This window comes from Triturus cristatus, chromosome 3_2 (genome assembly GCF_964204655.1).
Source record: "Triturus cristatus chromosome 3_2, aTriCri1.1, whole genome shotgun sequence".
Lineage (NCBI taxonomy): Eukaryota > Metazoa > Chordata > Amphibia > Caudata > Salamandridae > Triturus > Triturus cristatus.
This window is the reverse complement of record NC_140584.1, coordinates 607,126,565-607,144,245: the sequence shown is the minus strand read 5'-3', so window position 1 is coordinate 607,144,245 and position 17,681 is coordinate 607,126,565. Positions and strand designations below refer to the sequence as shown.

The 17,681-nt window shown below is 52.4% G+C and overlaps 1 protein-coding gene across 1 annotated transcript in view; it reads right to left on the bottom strand.

The window, feature by feature from the left end:
* Positions 1-235: 235 nt before the first annotated feature.
* PEF1 (penta-EF-hand domain containing 1) overlaps positions 236-17,681 on the bottom strand; it is a 103,808-nt gene continuing 86,362 nt past the window's right edge. The window contains exon 5 of the mRNA XM_085648480.1: positions 236-1,518. Coding sequence (XP_085504606.1) covers positions 1,289-1,518 — 230 coding nt within the window. The 3' untranslated portion in view covers positions 236-1,288. The remainder of the gene's footprint in view (positions 1,519-17,681) is intronic.

The window sequence follows — 17,681 nt, the reverse complement described above, 5'->3', positions numbered from 1 at the left end:
CTTTCTTTCACTGAAATAGTATATTTTCTGTAGGATTGAGGCATCCCACTAGGTACATGTTCTAGAGTTATAGAGCAGAGTCCATACCTATACTTCTCTCCAACTGCTCGGGCATCTTACAAGAACCTACATAACTTTCCTCTACGTGCCATTGAAGAGCATTGGGTAGAAGACTGGGGATCACAAGGGTATATAACTATCAAAACTCACAAAAAACACGTAGTATACCTACACATTTGTTTGCATATAGAAAACTTTATTGATTTAAACATCTCAAGAAGAATATCCTCAACTGAAGTGTCATTCATACAAAAGTGTGGCCCGGTTTCAAAACGGAAGTTGTGTGTCCATGATTTGGCTTCTCTTAGCAATGCAGTCCAGGAGAGCTCGGTGAAGTTTACAAGAGAAGTCTTTACGATTAAAACAACTTTGAATACTCCACTGGATAAGAGATGGGGCTGGGCATGACAGGGCAGAATCCATCCATAAAAGAAACCCCAAAGGTTACCACGAGAAGAAGGGAAATGTCAGTTGCTGTAAGGCAAAGCAACCCAATGACATTCCATCCACTCCCTAAAACCGCAATGTATGGCATTCTTTCTTAAATCTACTTAGTACACGCTAGAAATGGTCCTTTTTTATCCTCCTCATCATCCTCACCACCACAATCAAGAATATCTTTCAGTTGTAAGTTTTGGACAACAGGCTAGTTAGCAACACAAATTAAAGCAAGCACCTTTCTCTGGTTAGTGAATTGGGTTTAAGTGCTGAAAGTGTCACCATCTGAATGGGGAGATTCACAATGGAGATGTAGGATTATTATCAAAACAAGATCACTCTGTTCTTACCAATCCAGTTCCTCCCAAAAACACACAGCCACCCAGTCAAATTTAGAAACAGCATTTCAAGGGGAACCTGTAAACGCACATTTTGGAGATTCGTTTTAAATCTATGGTTTGGGTAAATTTACTCTCTGTACATTAAAACCTCATTCTGGCTTAAGTGCAGGGCTAATGGGTGAGGCGCCTTCTGAAGATGCACATAGTTACAGAGTATGGGAGTCAGGAAACCAAACAAAGGGCCACATGTCAGCTCTGTGGACACCTGAAAGACGGCATTACTGGCCTCGGTTTATACATGTCCAGGTAGGATGTCATAATAAGCTGTTTACTTTATTGAGTCAGCTGTGATACGAGGGCAAGGTCGGATGAGGCCTCTGATGGCACGTGCCCCCAGCATCCCTAGTAGAGATCCCATGTGGCTAGCCCACAGATGTTCAGAAAGCACATCATAACAATCGGGAGGTGGTCATGATCAGGAAGTCCTCGTAGCTGATACGAATGTTGCCCGCCATGGCGCTGTCTTTCTCCCGGAAGGCCTCCGTCATGGTCTGGAGCTGGGTGCAGATCTGTATGAAGCGGTCCAGCTGGATAGTGGGATTGGCCGATCTTGTGCAGTATCGGACCATCAGGATCTGCGTGAACTGGGGACTCAGATTGTAGCCCATCTGGGAAAGCGCTGAAGGAAGAAGGGAAAAACAACACGTGAGAATGTACACAAGCAAAAGGGTAACATATTTCCCAGTGTACAGTACATTCTGGAACCAAAGCAACAACCACCGAATCTGGACTACGATAGAAGCCACACAATAATAACAGAAGCCCCAATTACAAAACCATAACATACATAATTAGTGTCCTGTCCCTGACACAAGAATGGTCTTTAAGCATTGCCCCACCTTTTCCAACGTTGATCTGAAGCATTGCCAAGATTATTCTCAAATGAACTGACCTTTATTTAACCAAACCTGCCCAGTCAGCAAAGAATGACCTAGAACATGGTTTCCACTTTACCAAGAACAGCCCAAAGCTTTACCCTTCTTGCTTTATAACCCAAGAATGTTAAGCATTCTTCTTTTATTCAAGATTGTCCTAAATAATTTCCTGTCTACCAACAATTTCTTGAAGCATTGTCTCTGCCCTAAGTATTTTCGAAGCTATATCTTTGACTCAACCATGTCCTGGAGCTATGTCTCTTCCAATAATGTCCTGAAACATTGCTCACTTGCCCTAGAATGATCTAAGGAAATTCTCCGTTAACCGAAGAACAAAAAAAAACACAGGAATGTTCCAAAGCAATTTGTCATGTTAATCCAGGAACTTTCTTAAGCATGGTCTATCACATGCAACAATCTGAAACACCTACACTTAACCAAGAGGGACTTCTCAACTATTCCCACTCTCAGCTGTGAAAATCACAACACGTTTGCCCTTCTAGCTGTTAACCCATGAAGATTCTTAAGCATTTACCCTCATCCTTGTTGACCTGAACCACTGACTCCTCACCCTCGAGGAATGACGTGAAGCATGCAAACTGTAGCCATTACATAAAATATCTCCCCAGTCAAGAATAACTTAATGCGGGAGGGGATGAGGGTTAGACTGACATCACAAGATGGCAGTGGTAATCTCGTAGCGAGTGCGTGGCACACTGACAGTCCTTCGTCATCTGGGCATAGCAGTGCGTGGCCTCCCTGAGGGATGGATGCCATTGTGGGTGGAGCGGGAAGCCCACAACACAACCAGTACCAGTAATTCCCCCAAAGGCCAACAAGGATCAACATGATGGCAGATTAGCAATGGAGATGAGGCGATCAGTCCGGAGAGAGGCGACCATCCCAGGTAGATGCCGGGAAGCGGTGGAGAACCCAGCAGTAGCGTGCCCCCCTGACGGTGCGGGGGGACACCAGAGGTGTCAGTGAACCAGAAACTAAGGGCCCTGAACATTATGAATATGATGTTCTACCTGGCTAAACTTAAAGTGCTCTTCCAAGGAAAGAGGCTCCTATCTGATCATCCAGAGCAGGGTTGAGAATTACTAGAGGAATGTCTGCCAGACCAGCTGGGGGTGGGGGGTGCGTCCGCACACCCTGGTGAGACTTCAGGGTTCTAAATTAACAAGGATAAATCCATCGTTCTTCAAGTGGGTCGCTGAGAGGGCCTAGACCACGCAGCATGGAGCATCCAAGTGACAAAGACTGTATTAAAAAATTTAAGCATTGATATTACTATGGTCCGTTAAGGGTTTCTCTACTGAAACCTTAAAAGGGTTAAGACAGAATTTTGCAATGATAAAGAGCGCTGGCGCGAACTGCCCCGGTCGATCACGGTCAGAGCCACCCTGTACAAGATGATCACTCTGTCTAAGCTGCTCTATGTTCTTCAGAATACCCCATACTATATTCCTGCCACTTATTTCGACAACATACCCAGGTCACTATGCACATTCCTTTGGGATGCCAACACCACACGGATAGCCCTGAAGAACTTATACCAATTTGTATACACTGGATGCCTGGCACTCCTGGACATCAGAGCGTACCACAGAGGGGGGCGTGGCTAGCCAGCCACAATGGCAGACGCAAGTCTGTAGAGCTCTGCTTGACATCCCCGACATATCCTTTTAAAAGTGATCCTGAGGTGCTGCCTTCCACGCTGACAGCTAGCGGGACAGTGGTGACATCGAGCGGAGGCGCCTGTGAAGTTTGGGGCTGCGCCAGATCCGTGACCGGGCTGTGGAACTACGACCGAGTGCGGCCTAAGGCGACGGAGCAAGCAGGGGAGACGCGTGGAGCGCGGCTGGAGCCGGGGCAACCGGCGCCGCCCAACGCGGCAGATGCTGACGCGGGCGAGCTGAGAGAGGCGGTGCCGGACGCGACGCGGGAGCGGCAGGCGGACCCCTGGAGCCGGAGGCCGGTGAGCGGGCATAGCCCAGGGGAGACCGCGGGCAGTCCGAGGCCGGGACATAAGGAGGGGTGTGCGGGGCCCTGCAGAGGATTACCGGTGCAGGGTGCCCTGTTGCCAGACGAGAGGAGTGCGGCCCAGGCAGAGAGCACATCCTGGCGACGACGGCTGCAGGAATTAGCGGAGGAGACGGCAGGGGGCTGCGACACACCGGGAGCCTGGCGACTGCTGGCGCCGGAGATCACGTGTGGGACCTGGCGATTGCTGTGCGGAGCGGGAGCCTGGCGGCGACGGCCATTTTGTGGCCAGCACCCTGCTGTGTGCCTGAACAGGGGAGCGAAGGCGACGTGGGAGAGGAGGAGCCGGGCGGTGAGATATCCATATAGGAGGTGAGACTGAACGAGACGCGGACGCCACCCCCTTGGAGTAGGGGGGGAAAAGAAGGACCCCCGGGGGTGCCTGCTCTGGCCTCCCGGCGGACGCTGAGTAAGCGGAGCCGAGTGGGGTGAAGAGCGCGCTTTGGGCCCGTGCGGCGCTTCTTGCTGTGGACCTGCTGGCGCTGCACCTGGGATCGGCGGAGCGCAACTGTGGGGTGCGCCGAGCTGGAACTGCTGTTGGCCCTTCATAGAGGCGCGGGCGGTTGGCCTGCGGCGGGAGGCGCATCTAGCAGCTGTACTGATGCCCTGGACTTTCTCTGCGCCCCGCGAGTGGCGTCTGCTGGCCGCTGCCCAGCCGGAGGAAGAGGCCGCGGGAGGCGCAACTGCGGCTGACGGACTGCCACACGGGGTGCAACACTGCCCCTTGACGACGAGCCCACGCACCGCTTCTGGACCTTGGCCTGGTGTGTGATAGCCTTCGTCCACCCACGCGCTCTGCCCCTTCTGGTCCCCGCCTGGTGTCAGCCCGAAGGCACGCGGCTGGGGGTTTGATCGTTGCCCCCGCGGGAAGAGGTGCCTGCACCTGACGCACACTTCTGCCGCTACGGTGGCGTGACGGAGGATCTCTGTGAGTGCGGACCTGTTGCTGGGGGCTGCTGCGGACCGTCACCCGCGGAGCCCGCACGGACTCGTGTGCGTGTGGCTTCCCGTGCTGGAGTGGCGCCTGGGGGCCTCCCTCTGCGTACATAGACCGGGCGGACCCCACCTGCCAGCCAGTCGTCCTTTCTTCGCCACGGCTGAAGCGACCGCGCTGCAGGCGCGTCCACTCCGCTGGGTGCTGGCGGCAGATGCCCACGGCGCAGCAATTGGTGATGGGCCGCATGCGTGCCAAGTTGCAGCAGGGACCGCTGCGCACGACTACTCCCGACCGCACGCACCTGCGAGGTGAGACCGATGAAGGGCCGACGTCCGCGGCGCTCGCGGCAAAGATGGACTCTGTACTTGCCGCGGTGGAGAGAATAGGGACAGCCTTAGATCACACCAGGACATCTCTGGAAAACCGAATCGACAAAGTCACCTCGGATTTCACGCTTCTGCATGCAGACCACCGCAAGCTGGCGGACACAGTTGCCACCCAAGGGCAAACACTCAAAGAACGGCAGCCAGTCACCCGCAGTCACGCCGCTGCTCTACAGGATATGTTGGACCGCATTCACGCATTAGAAGACAGGGCGGAAGATGCGGAAGGGCGCTCCCGCTGCAATAATATCCGCGCTGTGGGTTTGCCGGAGGGAGAAGTGGGGCGAGATCCGGAACAGTATGTGGAGACCTGGCTCCGAGGACTCATGCCGCCGGGAGAGTTGTCGGCCCAAGTCGCGGTGGAAAGAGCCCACCGGGTACCCACCCAGAGGCCTCGGCCGGGAGCCAGACCGCGCCCATTCCTGTTCAAACTTCTCAACTATAGGGACAGAGATGCGGTGCTACGAGAGGTTCGAGATATGAACGGTCTCTCTGTGGACGGCAGTCAAGTCATGTTTTTCCCGGACTACACTGCTTTGGTGCAACGTCGCAGAAACAACTACATGGCAGTGAAACGTCAGCTCAGGGAACTGACATTGCCGTACTCGCTCGTTCCCTGCCAGACTGCGAGTGGTGGAGAAAGGTAAAACCCGCTACTTCGATTCGCCAGCGGAGGTACGGAACTGGCTTGAGGAGTCCGGGCTGTGGACGGGACCGAGGCCGGCTGATTCAGGAGATGGCACCCAGCCGGGCAAGAGGGACAGGCAGCGCAGACGGCGCGGGACCATGCGTGAGGCGGCGCCGAGAGCAGCAGCCCCAACACCGGTGAAAATGAGACTGGAACGTCAAAATGCACTGAAGGCAGTTACGACAATCACAAGCCCAGGTCCCGCGGACCAGCTGGACGTCGACGAGCGACATGAGGTGGTGGTGAGCGGCTCATCGTCAACGGCAAACTGAGGACTTTTGCGGGCCAGAGGTTACCCCGCGAACTGCAGACGGTATTCTGGACTGAGAGGCTGCTCTTGCCGCACCACTCATGCAAGTATCTCATTGTCTGTTGCTGTAACCGGCGGGGGAGGGTTGGCGGTGCAGTCAACTGTGTGGGCCTGCAGGGCTGGTTGGGGGAGCCACCCGGTCTACTGTCGTACATCCCTTGGGTCCAACAGGCAGTAGAAAGCGCGTGCGGTCCCCCTTGCTCCTCACCTGTATCTCGCTAACCGCATAGGCCAATACTGGCGACACTCATTAATGGCGCACTGCACACACGGGACACAGGGGGATAGCGACAGCAAGCTGTTACCTACACGCACACCCCCTCCGGGTCACACCCTGACCTAGTTTTCACCTGCGCAAGGTAGCGTAAGTTTGGACGGACACACTCGCAAAGTTCGCCCCAGCCGTTATGTTTTTCACTGTTAACACGTTGTTATTGTTATTCAGACCAGAGCTTCCACAATTCATCTTAGTGCATGTTTACTGGCACATGTCCCGCCCCTGGTTCCCCTAGTGACTACCCACTTCAATCATGATGCGCGTTAGCATGCTCACGTGGAACATACGAGGCATGCATACCCCCACAAGGAGATATTCCATCTTTGCCTACCTCCAGCGACACTCAGTCGGAATCGCTCTCCTACAAGAGACACACATGACACAGCCGGAGTTAGATAAGCTGCGGAGGCGTTGGAGAGGTCAAGTGTACGGTACCGTGTACTCGGCGCATGCCAGGGGCACCCTCGTATGGGTTAGGACGGGAGTCCCGTTCGTCAGTTCGTCAGTACGGGCGTGACGATAGACCCTAACGGCAGGTACACCCTTGTACGGGGCACACTTAATGGTCAACCCGTATTGCTGGCTTCGATTTATGCCCCGAATGTCGACCAAATACCCTTCCTCACACAACTGTCGCTGGAACTGACCCCTTACGCCGGGCTCCCCTGGCTGATAGGAGGGGACTTCAACTCCGTGCTTGATGTGCACCTGGACAGGTCCTTTCCTCCCCTGCGCACAACGTCAGCTGCCTCCACGGCACGGGCACTGACTGATTGGCTCTCACACTGGGCGATACTTGATATCTGGCGGACCCTATACCCTGCAGACGGTATCTACTCCTACTATTCAAGGACGCACGACCTACATGTGCGACTGGATAGAGTGGTGGGGTCTCAGGCTTTGCTACCGCTGGTGGTGAAAGCAGAATACTTGGGGCGGACGCATTCTGATCACAATCCCCTGTGGCTCCAGCTCAGCTGGGACGCGGATCGGCCTCCCATACCTATATGGCGGCTCCAACCTACTGCGCTGGAGGACCCTGAATTCCGCTCCTCAGTGGGGAATGCTATCCTTTCATATTTTGAGCTTAATGAAGGCACAGCGAGCAATGCGATGGTGGAATTGGACGCACTTAAAGCAGCGCTCCAGGGTCACTGCTTGGGGGCCACGTGGAGTATGCGAAGGCAGCTGGCGCAGTCACTCACCCACCTTGAGTCCCAACTGCTGCAGTACGAGCGGGAGGGGGAGGGCAGCGGCAGACACGCAAATCACTTGGTCGATCTCCAGACGCAACATACAACACTTTTAGAGCGCTTGAGGTGTCTGAATTATGCGGCACACACAGCCTGCATGCCGCGGCGGACAGGGCAGGACGTCTACTCGTCTGACTTTTAAAACAAGAAGGCACCCGCACCCCGATCGCAGTGGTGCGCACATCGGAGGGAGACCTTGTGTATACCCAAAGGGAGATTCATAAGGTTATGGTGGACCACTACACACAATTGTACCGCGCAAAAGTCCGTTGCTCGGGGGATGACCTAGAGCGGTTCCTCGGACAAGCCCAGCTGCCAATGGCCTCCGACGCGCACCAAGAGGCCCTTAATTGCCCCTTCACCCTGGAGGAAATAGGGGACGCGATCTCCTCCATGGCCTCTGGGAAGACACCGGGCCCGGATGGCCTGCCCACTGAGTTCTACAAAGCCTTTCGGGAACCCCTGGTGCAGCGCCTCCACAAGTTGTACACAGCGGCGCTTGAGACGGGCGAGCTACCCCCTCGATGCGTGAAGCCTATCTGGTGTCTCTGCCCAAACCAGATCGGGACCCCACGGACCTGGGATCCTATCGGCCACTGGCGCTCCTTAACGTTGATTGTAAGATCTTCGCTAAGGTGTTGGCGGAGCGGTTGGCGCCGGTGGTCTCTCGCCTGGTCCACTGGGACCAGAATGGCTTTGTGCCAAAGCGCAGCACGTCGTTGAACCGGAGGAGGTTTTTCATGGTAGCTGCGGATAGTACACAAGAGTGGCCCAAAGCGGGCTGCCTTATACTGGACCTGGAAAAGGCATTTGATTGCCTGGAGTGGCGCTACCTTTTGGCGCTGCTGTTGCGCTATGACCTTGGATTGAGCTTCCTACAATTGGTGGGCCTTTTATAGAAGAACCCCACGGTGAGGGTGCGATTGGGCCCGTACATCTCTGGTGCCATACCAATCTGTAGGGGCACCCGGAAGGGGTGACCGCTCTCACCGCTCCTATTCGCTTTGGCGATGGAGCCTCTGGCGGCGACCTTACGAGAGGAACTGGGGGCTGGCATACCACTAGGGGATGCAGTGCACCAGGTGTCGCTCTATACCGATGACCTGTTGGTGTATGTGAGGGACATAGACGATATCCCCCCTCAGTTAGCCCGTACCTTGCACGACTTTGCCACTATCTCGGGTCTTCGGGTGAACGCCAGTAAATCCTGCCTCTACGCGTTCGGCGAGGGGCGGCAGGACCCCGGATACATCCTAGATTGCACTAGGGTACAGTGGAGAGGAGATACCTTTCGATACTTGGGACTCCGGATCTACCGTCAGCCGGCAGACCTATTGGACGGTAACCTGGGCAGGGCCTTCACGGCCATTAAGTCACAGGTGTGCTTCTGGAGCACATTGCCGCTAACAGTCACGGGTAGAGTAGCGCGGTCCAAAATGGTGATCCTTCCACGGTTATTGTACTATTTCGCTAACCTGCCTTTATATATCCCGGCTGCCTTTTTTGCTAAATTGTCGCAACTACTTAGAGACTTCATTTGGGGGAACAGCAGGCATAGGATGTTGCTAACGAAACTATCTCCCTACGAACCAGGGGGGCCTGGCCGCGCACTGCTTTGAGCACTACTACTTAGCGGCTCTGCTGCAGTGGATAGCTCGCTGGTTGGCGGATAGGGGTCGGGAGTACACCGCGTCCGCGCTGCCACCACGCTCTTTGGAGCAGTTGCTGGTGCTGTTCCACCCAGCCACCAGGTCTGCGACGCCGACCCCGCTCCTCCTCGAGGTGGCATATCGATGTTACCGTAGGAGCTTATTCCTCACCAGAGATGTGGTCCCATACGCGCCGGTAATACCGCTGGAGGGTTCCCCTAGAGGGACGGGATCGCTCACCTCCCTTGCGCTTGCACACTGGCGGGATGCGGATATACAGACCTTGGGCGACCTGTGCCGAGATGGCGTGCTCCTCCCGTACGACTCTCTGGTCGAGGACGGGGGATTGCCACCGGGACAATTCTTAACTCATCATTCATTAATTAGGACCCTGACCGCTAAGTGGGGAGACATGTCCATAGAACCCAGCCAACACCTTACCATACAGTATCTACACGTCATGGGGAGAGGCCGACACCTGGTCCGTTGGTTCGCGGCGTCACTACGCACACACACGGCGATCACCCTAGAGCCACTCAGACGCAAGTGGGAACAAGATCTGGGGAGACAGCTGGCGGATAAAGAGTGGTAACGAATATTTAAAGGTCCGGTGCGCATACCCAGAAACATGCGCCTCCGACAGATACAGTTGTTCGTTATGCACAGGGCTTATCTCACCCCCGCTGCCCTCAACAGGTACTTTCACCGCACTGACGCGATATGCCCTAGATGCGCTGAGCCGGGGGCTGATCTAGTTCACATGCTGTGGGGTTGCTGCAAATTACAAACATACTGGCACACAATCAGTGAGTCACTGCGCATTAGTACAGGTCGCGACATACCCTTTGACTGGACAGTTTACTTGCTGCACCACTTCCGCAGAACCCCGACCACCAAAGTGACATCCCGGTTTCTAGACCTGGGGCTTGCGGTCGCAAAGCGCCTTCTGACCAGGAGGTGGAAAGCACAGGATCCACCCCACCCACAGGCATGGAGGTACTCGCTCTCCGCGTGGGCCGGAGCGGAGGGTACCGCCATTCGTCGGGAGGAGACACTGGGGTTGAGGAAGACGCCCATAGCTGCACAATAGGAGGAATTGCTCCAGGCGCTCAGGCGAGTCGAGGAGGCAGGCTTGGGGGGGGGGGAACGGCCTGAGGGGAGGGATACACATCCAGGACAGGAAATGGGAGCTCTGCCGGAGCAGGATCGTAGTGTTCCACATACGACCAATACCTAAAACAGGCACCATGAGAAAGCGCACCTAGGTACATGGTTGGGAGCAGCAGCTAAGCCACTGCACAGTGACATGGGGGAGTGGGAACAGAAGGGTAGCGGGGATAGGTACATTCATAATGGAACTGGTCTAGGTTGAGGTTGTTGGGTTTTTACCAGTTTCGTTCCATTGATATCGGTTTAGAAGCCCGTATGGATCCGGTTGGGAGACCTCAAGCGGCATTTTGATGTAACTGTGTTTCAATGCAATGTACTGTAATTTGCTATGTTCATGGTCTGAGCTGTTTATGGGACTTATGTACAATCTGGTGCGGTAAGCACTTCAGGAACTGTTGCAAAGCTCTACCTTCTCGCATTTGACATGTAATTCTATCAGCAATACGTGCTATGATGTATGATTCAGTACAGAAGCGAGCCGTGCTCATGAAAATGTAATTGAAAAAAAATCTGTAAAAACAGATTTAAAAATAAAATAAAAATCAGAGCGTACCACAGAGTGGCAAAGCTCTACATGCTCAATGACTAGGGTTGTAGCCCACAGAGTGAACTGGCTTATAGGATAGAATGAATGACTGTGGGGAGGGATGCATGCGTCCAGTATGTCTATGGAAAAAATGAAATGTCACACCTGCCTGAATCGTCCAAGGTCACACTGAAAGCCTGGGACAATGCTATCAGAGCTATGAGTAGGAAGGGCAGGATCACCCTGACCAACTCACTTTGGAAGGGTACTATACTGACTGAAACCGGGGGACTTGTCAGCCTCCGTAAATGGGAACGCATTGGGATTAAAACCCTGGGTTTAAGTACTTGCATTTACACATGTCCTTAATAGAGACTGAATCCTAGACCTCGATCTTTCAGCACACATCCCATTGGAAAGCTGGGTATTGGGTGTAGCCCTTACCCACAAGGCAGTCTCTCGAAAATACTGCACTATAAAAAAATAACCACCCTAATAATCTTGTGACATTGCAGGAGAAATGGGAAATGGATATCGGTACCTTGGATGATGTGGACTGGGAGGTGGCCCTGATGCACCCAAGGGAAATGGCCATTAAAGCCAGGCTGCGCTTAATCCAGTTCAACATACTCCACAGGGCATACTACAATAGATTCAGTTTCCATAAAATGGGGAGAGCAGAAACCCGGACATGCCTCCGATGCCACACGAAGGAGGGCAGGCTCCTACACATGCTCTTAGGCTGTCAGAATATTGGGAGGCGATAGTTGATGAGTAATAAGCAATAATGGGGACCAGCATTCCTAAAACATCTGGCTGGACTGGAAGCTCCCTTTGTGCATGCTGCCTCACTGCTGTGCATTACTGTGAGCCTGAAATACTGAGTTTTGCTTGTCCTGGCAGCTCCCACCCGGACTAGTGGTGGAGCCCACGACCTCTCTGCTTGAGTGACTGCTTAGGAGTCAGACAATCTTTCCCTTTACACATTGTACCGATTCTAGATTCTCTGAGATGACTGTTAAACATGGTGCAGGCCCTGACAGCACTGTGCCTTCTGCTTTGGTAACCACTCAATTTGCGGCAAGACCTTAACCAGTATTCAGATCCCTAACTGGATTCTTCACTTAGTCTGAGTGATCATCATCGTGGGTAAAGTCAGAAAGAAAAAGGAGGCTCTGGTGTCAGGCTCCTCCCAGGTGTTGGGCTCTCAAGAGTTGGTCAAGACATCCCCGCATGAGGGGACATTGAGAGGAGAGCATTCTGGCCCTACCCTGGATACAGTCCTGCAGGCTATTGCTGCCTCTAGAGAAGCGCTTGAAGCAAAGATTGACTCCACAGTGGAAGACATGGGTCTGCTGCGAGATGATCAGAGGTGGCTGACTAAGCGAGTCACCACCATTGCTATAGATGACCTTGCACCAGAAATGCCTTCAGTGCAAAACAGGCTATATACCATACCGAGTATAAAACTTCAGAAACCAGAGCTGAAGATGCAGAAAATAGAGCGCGTCAGACTAATATCTGAATTATTGGGCTTCCGGTGTGTATTGAGGGCACTGCTGCTGTCATGATGGATTTCTTGGAGAAATGGATTAAAGGAAAAGTGGCTCCAGAGGGCCTTTTTCCCTAACTAGTTCTTAGAAGAAGCTCATCGAGTGCCCACACGGCCCCCATGGCCTGGAGCAGCCCCGACCAATCGTGGTGAAAGTTTTGGACTCTAGGGACCGAGATCATATCCTGACTCAGGACCGACTCAGTGGAATTGGGAATTATATCCTTTCTCAGCTTAACATGAGAAATCCAGAAGCAAAGGACCTTTTTTACTGATGGCAACAAACTCTTTTGCTTACTAGGCCTCACATATGCTATGCTGTTCCCTGTTAAATTGAGGGTGATCTTTGGGAGGTGCAATTTCTCATGTCGCCGCAGTCCCTAGAATGGATAGACCTCCTCAATCATTGAAAAGGAAACCTCACACTGAAGAATAGACCGTGCAGCTGGCGACCACCTCTGAAAGGAGCCAAAAATACCCAGGGGGCCGCTCCATCTCAGTCGCAGGTGCACTATGAACACCACCGGAGTGTGGAGGCAGTAGCTGCCTTGAGTGGAGGGGGTTCAGCACCGCCGCCTGTTAATGGAGAAAGTGAACTACATGACTGACCGATCAAACATCTGTCTCATATCTGGGATCTGCTGAATCTTTGCCAAAGATTACTCCAGGCACATAAGATGAGATAATCTGAAAGAATTGCTTTAGTTTATGATGTATGAGAGCTGGTGGAATGTTGATGAGAATACTGTAATGCCTGGTTAATTGCCATGCTAGGCTCAATCTTGAAAGAGTTATTATAGCAACCCGATAGGCCACTGGACTTGGATAAAATGTGGTACAAAAGTTAGTGTCACAGTGGAGAACAGCCTAAGGTTAGCTGCCAAACCGGTTTCTGCCAGCAGCCCCCAGCCACAGGTTACTAATCAACCGTGGCCTTTGTAATCTAACCTACTAACACCAGTGAATATTCTGAGAGCGCATGAGGCCCACCTTCCATATCTTCAGCCTAAAGTGATTTTGCTGACTTTTATTGGTGCTTCCCATTTACACTCACCTCAGTCCTGATGAAGACCCCACTCCCAAGGTGCAAAGTTTCCTGTTCTTTATAGGGGTCGAAACGTTGACAGTGTTTTGTTGTATTGTCAAACAGGGATGACATAGATTTGATATCTGCATCAATTATGTTACAATTTGTCATATATGTACTGGCTAGTCGTCTGGCTGAATAGGTTGTAAATATTAATTGCTGATGTATATATGCGCACTACCTTCACTTTTCACATCACTATCACAAATCCCTCCCATGCACTTGCCACCCCACTCTTTGTGCACTTTTCTAAAAAAATTGTTTAAACGTGAAATACGTTGTGCCTTATAATTTGATTAACTTTTGGGATGAAATAAAATCACAACTATTTTGGGTACAATTTAATGGTGATGTCTGATTTTTGATTAGATAACAAGGTTCTTTACCTTATGTACATGTGGTTTGACTGTTCTCCACTGTGACACTAATTGTTGTACCAGGCTCAATCATGAGGCGATTAGCCTGTATGCAGGGCCTAATTTTGAGGTGATTATTCGGTATGTATCCTGCAAATAGTGTGCTGTGAGGCGAAAAAAAAGCGCTATGACAAGGTTAATGCTGGGCAAGTCATAACCCTTTTCTTTACTTTCAACCATGCTGTACAGCAGCAGTGCTTCTGTACAACATGCCTATAAAAACACATTGATAAAGCCAAATAGCTCTTTCATTTTCAAGAGCTATTTGGGTATGTGAATGACTTTTCTTTTGAGGCGAGGAGGTACTGGGGTGGGGGGTGACGGGGAAGCACCATGGGGTGGGAGAGTGGAGGCGTGTAGGGCAGGGCAAGCAACAACAGGTGAGAGGAGGTGGCCGGGGGGGGGGGCAGTAATGGGTGTCATAGGTCAAGCAACAATGGAGGTGACAGAAAGGAACAACAGGCAAGCAACAAACACGCATGCATAAGGGTGCTAAGTCAAGCAAAAACAATGGACAAGCAACAACAGGGGGGAAGAGAAATGCAACAATGACAGAGGACACAACAACAGGAAAGCAACAACAGGAAAGTAACAACGGGCAAGTAAAGACAGGAGGTGGGACGGGAGAATAAGCACCAACAAAGACTACGTGGAAAGAATAAAAAAAGCCTCTCAATCAAAGCGCGAGCGGCAGAAAGACAGTCAAAAAGAAGCAAATCAGCACATGATCCAAGCTCCACAGGAAGAGAGAAACAAATAAAGAGAAAGTGAAATTATCACACGCTGAACAAACAGGAGCCAGCAAATAAGAGTGAAAGTGAAGCCAACGAACAGTAAGCAATAAGTGGGCTCCAAGCCACCTGTTAGTTAACATATTTTGTTGTCGCACAGGCTGTAGCGGTTTAGTGTTTGGCCAGGCCGACAAGACCACCGGAATAAACCCCACACATTGTATCACTCTCTTGCCAGGCGTGGCCAGAGAGCTTAAATAAAGGAGCGGAGGTCGCACGGGACTTCAGGCTCGTACTGTGTAACCTTGAGTCTGGTGTCAGTTATTGGAAGCTGTGAGGCCCGTGGGTATGATATATATATATATATATATATATATATATATATATATATATATATATATACACATATACATACATACATCGAAACGCTACACTGGCGACGAGAAGGGATCTTCACTACGTGACCCGCCCGCATCGCCCAGCTAATCTCCGCGCCCGACCCTGCAGCTGCCGACATCGGGGAAAGACGGTTGCTGCCAGCGAGAGCGCAGACATCGAGCACTGTGTCGTGCGCGTACCTCGTGGTGCCCGAGAGTGGAGGCGGTGAGTGGCATCTGGCGCGTGAGCTCAGCGTCCGGCCCACTCGTGCTCCCGGCCCGCTCCGAAGATCAACACGGACGCGAAGCCCCACCCCCTGGCGGTACGATCCGGCGCGAAGGGCCCAGAGGTCAGCGCCCACGCGACGATCCTCCAGGAGGGGAAAACAAGCGACAAGAAGTGCATACCTGCACACCCATCTGCCAGTTAGCCCTGCAGTGGCGTATAAACTCTAGTGGCTGCCCCTCCATTGCCTCCACGTGGCTCACAGTCAGTAAGGCACCATCACATGGCCCAGAAAACACAGAGTGACACACAAAGCTGAGGCACAGAGCCTCAACAAATAAAATAAAATAAAATAAATCAAGTGTCACCAAGACAGGAGCCCTGCACCCTGCCAGGATCATGTCCAACCCACCAGCGTCTTCGTCGCAACAAGCAGCCCCACAGGCAGTGGTCCCAGCGGCGCTACCAGTTCCTCAACACTCCCAAATCAGCGCATTGCCTCCGTTCAGTGAGCTGATTGACCCGGCCACTGCGTCGCCCAGATGGACCGTCTGGATTGGCCGTCTGGATAACTATTTTATCGCCACCAGAGAAACCGATGGGGCTGTGAAACGCTCCATGCTACTCCATTTTGCAGGGGACGAGATATACAAACTTTTCGCACACCTCCTTAACACAGGGCCTCCAACAGACTACGATGCAGCGGTGAGAGCCCTGAATGCTCATTTCGACCCTCAGCTAAATCCCAATTACGAACGCTTTAAGCTCCGCCAGGCACGCCAAAGAGAAGGAGAATCAATGGATGCGTTCCACGCACGACTACGGGAATTGGCCAGCACGTGCACCGAAGATGACCAAATCAAGGAAGTACGATCACAAGTAATCCAGGGGTGCCGCAACAAAACACTACGAACCCTCATACTCTGGCAGCCGCGCATTCTGCTGGAAGACAACTTGGTGCTAGTGCGATCCCACGAGTTATCAGAGCGACAGCCATGGACGCCGCCTTGATCCAACCAGGAGAGCAGCCAGTAACAATAAAGACGGAGAAGGTGGACGCGATACGCACGCAGCAGAAAGGGTGTCCCCGATGGTGATAGCGGAAAAGCCGAAGCAGCCAGGGAAGATCCGGCTTTGCATTGCCATGCGCATGCCCAACCAAGCCATCAAGAGGGAGAGACACATCACACCCACCGTGGATGACATCCTAGCAGACCCAAATGGCTCCCGGTGGTTCTCCAAGTTGGATCTTAACGCTGGCTATCACCAACTGAGGTTAGCCAAAGAAAGTCGGTACATTACCACCTTTTCTACTCACCTAGGTCTCCGGCGTTACAAACGACTAAACTTTGGCATTTCTTCTGCGGCAGAGATCTTCCAAAACACAGTAAAAGAACTATTATCAGGACTTCAGGGAGTTCTAAATGTCAGTGATGACATTCTGATCCACTCGGCAACAATGGAAGAGCACCACCTGCACCTGAGAGCAACCCTCCAGCGACTGGTTGAGTATGGGGTGACCCTTCACAAAGATAAATGTCAGTTTTTCAAGAAGTCCATCGGTTTCTTCGGCTATGTGTTCAGCCAAGATGGCGTGAAAGTAGACCCCCAGAATTCTCAGGCGATCCATCATGCTCCGGCTCCTCAGACGACGTCAGACGTAAGGAATTTCTTGGGTATGGCAACATATTGCGGACGTTTTATCCCCGACCTTGCCACAATATACGAGCCCCTGCGAGCACTGACGAAGAAAGATGCAGTGTGGACATGGGGTCAGAAAGAAGAGGAGGCTTTTCATAATGTAAAAGCAGCACTGCAAGAAAAGACAACCATGGCATACTTTGACACCGCCAAAGCAACAGAGCTGATTGTCGATGCCAGCCCCGTCGGCCTAGGTGCGCTGCTGACCCAAGAAGTAGAGCCCGGGAGATGGGTTCCCCTAGCATTTGCAAGTAAGGCGCTTACAGCTACCGAAACCAGATACTCACAAATCGAGCGTGAAGCGCTCGCCATCAAGTGGGGGTGTAATAATTTCCATCTATACCTCAGCGGGCATCCCTTCCGGGTCGTAACAGACCACCAACCGCTACCGTCGGGTGTTCAAAGGCACCTCGCTGCATCCACCACCAAGGATCGAGCGCTGGGCCATACAACTGCAGCACTACCAACTAGACTTAGTATACAGACCAGGAGCCAAAAACCCGGCCGATTTCCTTTCGCGGCACCCGTCGAACCTAGCGGCCGACCACTCCCACCAGGAGCAGCAAATAGAAGACTAC